Source organism: Rhyacophila brunnea, unplaced genomic scaffold (assembly GCF_057557595.1).
Source record: "Rhyacophila brunnea isolate RB1 unplaced genomic scaffold, BYU_Rbru_1.0 scaffold_22, whole genome shotgun sequence".
Classification (NCBI taxonomy): Eukaryota; Metazoa; Arthropoda; class Insecta; order Trichoptera; family Rhyacophilidae; genus Rhyacophila; species Rhyacophila brunnea.
In genome coordinates this window covers 6,834,890-6,842,328 of record NW_028232882.1, presented here as the reverse complement: position 1 = coordinate 6,842,328, position 7,439 = coordinate 6,834,890, and the positions used below count along the sequence as shown (strand labels likewise).

Below are 7,439 nucleotides of genomic sequence, written 5' to 3'. Positions count from 1 at the left end.
TCTATGGTATTGTAATGGGAGACCACACGAGAGCATGTGATTGCTTAAACTGTGGGCATATCAAGTGAATACATGTACAATATCCTTCACAAAAAAGTCTATCCGCGTAATTAACGACTATCGACCAAAAACGCACTCAAATGGACATTTCAGAGCAGTGTTTGGCAATGATTAATAGCAATCCGAAAGACTTTTTGCGTCGATGCAACTTATTCTAATTAAAGAATTTATTATTCAATTAATTTATTGTATGTATTCGCCAAATTTTACAGAATTCGAGAAAGACTATTTTTTAGAATGAAAAAAAATGCATACCCAACTTTTCAAACTACCCTCGTAATGTCATTTATAAATAAATTAAAAACATTACGCCAATCATCAAATATTTCTACAGTTCTTAGATATTGGACAAATAAATTTCAGTCTTCAACTGTTACAAGTGGCAACAGTGAGAACTAATTTCTTGGTTTCAAATATTTCCATATACGACATATAAAATATATTACAGGCTATCTCATTTGTGTTAATAAAAAATTTGTCATGTTAACTCACCAGGACACAAACTTAATCCTGAATCATCCCAGAATAAAAGGGCTTATTTAGAGACAGAAAAATCATTATAGATTATCTACATAAAAATAAAAATGTCATATTTAAAATGGCGAATTCATTCCCAGCTTTGTGCCGAAGTCAAGTCTCGCTCTTCTTTGGTATCTTAAGTTTGCCCTGAAAATAATCCATACATTAGTATAATATACTATTACAGTACACTCTCAGTAATCCGCCGCTCGATTATCCGACAACTACTATAATCTGCCGTTATTTTTACTAGTTAAAAGCACAAAATCAAGTTCTATAATTCGCCGATATTCGATTGTCAAATTCAGTAGTCTGCCGCGTACAAGTATACAACGCAGATGAGATGGGTTTATTTTGGAAACTTCTCCTTCGTAAAATGTACGTTCATCGCAAAGAAAGTAATGTACCAAGAAGGAAAGTGCCCAAGGACCGCATCACCATTATGCTGTGCTCGAACGCAACCAGGACACACAAAATAAAGCTTTTGGTCATAGGGAAAGCCAGGAATCCTAAGCCATTCAAGAATATCTGCCTCACTGAACAACTGGTTGTGTCTAGTGATTTACTGTTTAATATTTAGTTAATAAACTTACCGGCGTATGCATGACTTCCCAAAACACCTTGAAGCTTAAATAAGTCAGTTTGCATGCATAGGTGCAAATGGAATCAGTTGTTTATCGATGTCACTATTGTGACGTCATAAGCGTCATGGCGTCCATATAATGGCCAACTTATAAAATTTGATTCCCCGATCATTAATTTAAAATCTTGAAATTGTAAATATGTGTGAAAGTGTGCGTGTCATGCATACGGCCCTGAGTTTATAAATATGTATAATTTAGTAAATACTTGATTTTGATTATAAACAAAGCCGTAATTTTCTAGTACAAATTTCTCAAAAAAACATTTTTATGAAATATGTATCTGTTTTAATTTTTACCATATTTTGTATGTTATGCACTATAATCCGCCGCTTTCACTAATTGGACACTTGTCTGGTTTTTGGGGTGGCGGATTACTGAAAGAGTACTGTACCTATATTCATTTCTCATTTATTTTGAAATACAATAAAAATGAAAAAAAGTATTAAAAACAATATATCCAGGTTTTTGTGCATTTTTATTTATACACAATGAGCTGATTTTGGGCCTTGACTTCACTTTCGTCTCCCTTCATTTATGAAACAATGAAAACGATTTTGGTAGTTTTAATGATTCCATTCTTGAGCACTTCTGTTGGCATATAAATCTCAAAAATGAAAAAAATTCGATGAGCCTGTTTTTTATGTGTACCCTTCATTTGTTATAAATAGTATATTAGGGTTTCCAGAAATAATTTTCTACTTACTTAATTTCCTGCCACTTGATGAATTCATTGGTGGACAAGATGATAAGCGGCGCCATTACGGTTGTGATGATATGCGGTAGAGTCAGTCGGAAGAGGAAGGAATTGTGAAAAATGTTCCCAGAGCTGGTCGGCAGGAACAGTACCAGACATGAATATATGCACTGCAATGAAGTCCTGAAAAAAGTCAAAAACATTACAAATGATGTCCCGTCACAAAAATGACGAAAAAAAACTTTGTTTAGTTTAGATTTATGATTAAAAATGATTATTTGAAACAACATTATGATTGAGATATCCAGGGTTCTAGTGGCTAGCTCAGGTGTCGATCGAACCCAGGATTCACGGAAAATTGAACGAAAGGAATTAAATAAAAAAAAGGGTCTTCCTTGTTTGCAACGTGGCCTTATATTTTTCGTCTTTAGTTTTACAAGTTTATTTTCGGGTTTTTACAATTACAGTCATCAGGTCCGTATGCTTTGAACAAAAGATGCTCACTGCTTGCCACAGGGTTCTTTTACGACTCTTCAACCCAAGCCAGCTTTTTGAAGGAACCCCCGTGGTCGGCCAAATTCGATCGGATGATCTTTTGGTTTGACAAATCACGAGGTGGCCCTCAGCGCCGGGGCATGACGAGTTCAGCGTTGCGGAATGCGCGGCAAAATTAAACAATTTGAATTTACTTCATTTAAACCTTATAACTAAGCATTTTATTTCTTATTTATATATTTTATTTAGTCTTAAAATTATCTCTTTCATCCATGATCATTTATACTTTAAAATTTATCTCAATTACAACTCCGCCCAGTATGTGATTGTCATGCACCGGACGAAGGCCTTTACCTATGAATAAAATATTTACGTAGTTGAGCAGGGAACCAGATCAGGTGTTTTATTCAATTGTTTATAGAGATCAGGGTAGCGGTTCAGCCCGCTTTTATTTAATATTTTTAAACATCAAGAAAAGCCTGTTGATAACAGGTATGTGTCAATTGCCTAAATGCTTAGAGCGGAATGCAGAAACATTTGTCATAACTAAAATTTCCTTAGCAGGAAACACTATGCAGAAACATTGTCCTTAGTTAAGATCATTTCTATTGAAAATAATACCATATTTAAAAATTCTCTTTCCTATAGTTTAGGTAAATTATTTTATAATTGTTAAACGATGACAAAAATATGACAACTGCATTTTATAAATGCAATAATTATAAATACATATTAATATTTAATTATAATACTCTTATGTTTCCGTTATAAGTCATTATACGTGATTCCACAGGCACAGAAGATATTTTTTTAACATGGTAACACTAGCGTCAAGTGTCATTCTTCACCTGGCATTTTGTATTTCTGCGGGCTGGCGTATAAAAGTAAAATAATATTCTGCAAGTACATGACAAACGAATTAACACTATCAATATCCATATTGAGATACATTGTTAAATGAAAATGAGTGTATGGACTGTTTTATAGACATGCGAATTTATTTTGACAGCAGCTGTCAGTGGTAAATGGTAATACAGAAGGGGGCGTGTTCATAACAAAAGTACTCTATGGTTAAGGATTCCTTAACTCTATACTCAGGATTGTCTATAGTTAAGTCATGCTTTTCGGCGACTTATCCTTAGGATCAAAATCTTAGATTGTGCATTCCGCTCTTAGATTTGTGCATTTGCCTTTGCGTTAAAAAATATATTTTCTTAAATACTCACAATATTATAACGCAAGTGAGCCAGATTTTGTTTGACCAAACACTCTTCTGCCACAGAGAATACTCTCGGTGGACGAAAGAAATAGAGATTGTAACTGAAATACAAAAATAAAAACAATGTTATAAGGTGATTCACTGGTTTTTTTTCTGTCTTGAAAAAAGGATGAATTTTCTGTAAAAAGTATGATGAAAACGAACTGATTATATTTTAATCTTCAGGCCAACGTAAGATGAATTGCATTACAGATTATTGATTGTATCTTAAGTTGTGATTATATTGAGATGCACGTCGCGTACTATTACGCCACGTTACAGTAAGCTGCCGCTTCGGGAATGAAGTGTGTGATGTATTTTATCTTGGTGTTAAAAATGTTATAAGACTGATGCTCCCATCCCGTAGCACATTTTGAACCTTTAAATGAACATTGTCAGTTAGCAAAATCTGCCGAAATCACCAGAACAATGAGATGACCTCACGTTGTACCGCACTGCATCAACACCTGCATGACTCAATGAATGGTTATTATCATTTTCGACATGCCTACACATTTTTGATTCATGTAAAAATTGCGTGTTTTTTGTTTTTAGCGGTTGGCACTATGTATTTTCTATAAGAATGTTGTCTATTTATTATCTATGGTCTGCAGGTTGGGTTCTGTTGAAAATATTATCTATGGATATAATATCGCAAGTAATTTTAACGTACGCACACATAGAATCTGTTAAAATTAATTGAAATTAGCATGAATAATAAATAATAATTCAAAATACTAATACAGTTGGCACTTTCCATCATATAATTTACAGGGATGGTGATCGTTCAAAATGTAAAATGATGAAACCATAGACTAAATTTGTCGCCGTGACAGCGTAACAGTACGTGACGTGTATCTCAATATAATCACAACTTTAGATGCATCCGACAGAATAGATGTGAAAGGGGGTAGGTTAAATTTTACAAACCTACATGTTAGTAAAAGACAGTTTTTACGGCATTCCCCGCTTTTATTGATGAATATTGTGTTGTTTTTTGAAGTCTTTGACATTATTTTACAAATGGCAGCTACTCTTCCGAACTGTATAGTGTCTATGATGAGCTGGATTTCGTGAAATTTATAGGGATCCATTGATAACAATAGTTACTCTTCCAGACTCAACGGAACTAAGGAAAATTAGTCATAAGCAAATCGACTCACTTATCAACAGGCTCATCAGGGTGAATGATATTTGTTGTGCGATGATATAGCCTTCGATGTGGACGTCTCCCCAGCTGCCCCACTCCATCTTTACATAGTCCTTGGCAGCGTTAATGCTCAAGTTGTAAGCCACGTCGTCCAGAGGCATGTACATAGATCCATTGATCATCTCCACCACCTTCATGGAGGGGTACATCATAATGCATTCGGTGGCATTGTTCGAGGTGACGATCTGATTGCAGAAGTTGGTCAGGAGGGTTATGTACGAGATGAGAACGATTACGATGGAAGGCAGGAATTTGTAACCGTAGCACCACATCACAAATAGAGACATCTGAAAGGCAAATATTTGGAAAAATGATTTAATTTTCATTAAATAAACTTTGCAGTTTACAATTTGACAATGTTACAGATTCAACCATTCTAAAAATGTTTTTGAATCGCTATTAAGTGTTGTAATACAGAGCATTAGAGTATTCTGGACTCCTTGGTGGATACAGATAATAATTGCATGAGTTGAGAATGACTGGATTGTTATGTTTTTGGCTACAGAAATCGTTACCAATCCTTCACGTAGTCCGGTGGAAGGTGTATGTGAGAAGACTCAGATGGATGTTAATCTTCAGTGATGTCTATTCGTCATGGTCTCAAAGTACAGTTACATGTTGTAAATGAAAGGGAATCAACTCAGGAGACTTCGATCTGCAGTGAAACAACTTGGAGAGTCGAGCTGAGTTAAGTTTGAACAAGTTGAATTGTCTGAGTTGAATGATATTAGTATTATTAACAATGGTATAAATATAAATATAAAGTAATATTAGTGACACTTAGTTCATGTACAAGAGTTTATATGTGTGTAGTAACACTGCTAGATAGGGTGGATAAAATAGGGTTGATCAATACATTGCAATAGTCCAAATCATACCGATCAAAAAATATTCTTAACAATGGTACAGAATTAATGACTTAGGGTGTCGATGAAATAAACAAAAGATAATCTATTGTCATTGGGGAGATATGATATAGGGGGGAGTTATGGATACATAACAGGATGAACATACCCTGACATTGATTATTCCTTGATGTTTGTTGGTCGCCTTGGTCATGACCTCCGGATCGACGGGGCAGAAAACCAGCGAAACGCTGATAGCCGGAATGACCACCACGCATAGCCACAACACTTGGCCCACTGTGAGAATCATCGGCAAAACCAACAGAATGGACAGAAGCTGCAATGAAATATGTATCATTCCATTAATTAAATACAGTAATCGCAGAGCAAATGGGTTTCAAGTGAACATTATATCAAGATTGCTTTTATGTAGGAATGTTACCATTACGACATTGTTAAAATTTTCATTATATTCCTATACTGACTAAAAACTAGATAATCTATAATATGCAAGAAATTCTTGATTCTACTACTTTTACAAGTCAATTAAAATTGCCAATTTAATGGTGAATGCAATTTTTCCTTTGTCATAGTGGAAAATGTATCATAGTGGCAGAACAACCGGCATCACCTAGTGTTTTTACTCATAAAAAGTATTAATTACAATAGTCAATAAAAAGGATACATATTATAAACATACCACATAAGCGTGAAGTTCGATAGTTTTGACAGAAAATATGACGTAGTTACAGCGAAGGCAAGCGAGAGAAAACGATACAATAGGCTTCATGTAAGAGCAGTCGGTAACAATAATTAAATTTCGCTGCCTAGGCAACTGAACAATTTTAAACTATAATATTATACTGTATAATCGTCACGATTGCAGTATCATACTGTGGCGTAAAGGTAGTGCGTTCGGCTGATAACCGAACAATCGGTGGTTCGAATCCAATCGAGTGCGTTTTTTTCGTGTGAAAAAATAAATTATGTGTTACATGTGACACGCCAAAAATACACTCTGATCTGATTTTCCAAACGCGCCAAAAGAAGTATAACTTCAAAAAACAATATACCTGCATAGGTTGTATGAGTGCCTAGACATTTTCCAGTGCCTTAATAAGAATGTAGAGAATATTCTAAAAGTAAATAGTATCATGATACCTACTTTTGTATTTCATAAACCATCTACTACCTGCACTCTACAGGGATTTTATGAGAACCTAATACATTCGCCTAGTATGAAAATATCATTATTCATTATTTAAACTTAGAATGCGAAAATTATAAAAGAAATTGCTATTATCGTGTAGGTACTATTAAAAAAAAATCAAAAACAATTTTCTTTAATTGATTATAAAGCAATACAACTACATAAGTGTATGAGTGCCGAATAGATTTTCAAGTGCATTGATAAGAATGTAGTGAATATTTGAAAAGTAGATTACATTATGATAATTTTATATTTATATTATAAACAATCTACCTGCAAGGTCTTATGAGAGCCTGATACATTTTTTTTTTAAATATGCAATATCTATATTACGAGGGTGGGTCAATAATTCCTTAGAAAAAAGCATTAAAACAGTTTTTATTTTTGTATTTTTTTTTTATTTCTCAACATAATCTCCTTGGAGCTCAATACACTTGGTTAGACGTTTCTCAATATTTTTTAAACCGTCAGAAAAATAAGTTTTCGGAAGGTCCTCAAAATAAG

General features: G+C 34.1%; 1 protein-coding gene across 1 annotated transcript in view; it reads right to left on the bottom strand.

Moving 5' to 3' along the window:
- Nucleotides 1-543: 543 nt before the first annotated feature.
- The window catches only part of l(2)k05819 (transmembrane protein 94-like protein l(2)k05819), a 61,389-nt gene continuing 54,493 nt past the window's right edge, over nt 544-7,439 (bottom strand). Inside the window, exons 21-25 of the mRNA XM_085949339.1 lie at nt 5,895-6,062; nt 4,834-5,167; nt 3,639-3,732; nt 1,927-2,100; nt 544-726 (exon numbers count right to left, since the gene is read on the bottom strand). Coding sequence (XP_085805465.1) covers nt 654-726; nt 1,927-2,100; nt 3,639-3,732; nt 4,834-5,167; nt 5,895-6,062 — 843 coding nt within the window. The 3' untranslated portion in view covers nt 544-653. The remainder of the gene's footprint in view (nt 727-1,926; nt 2,101-3,638; nt 3,733-4,833; nt 5,168-5,894; nt 6,063-7,439) is intronic.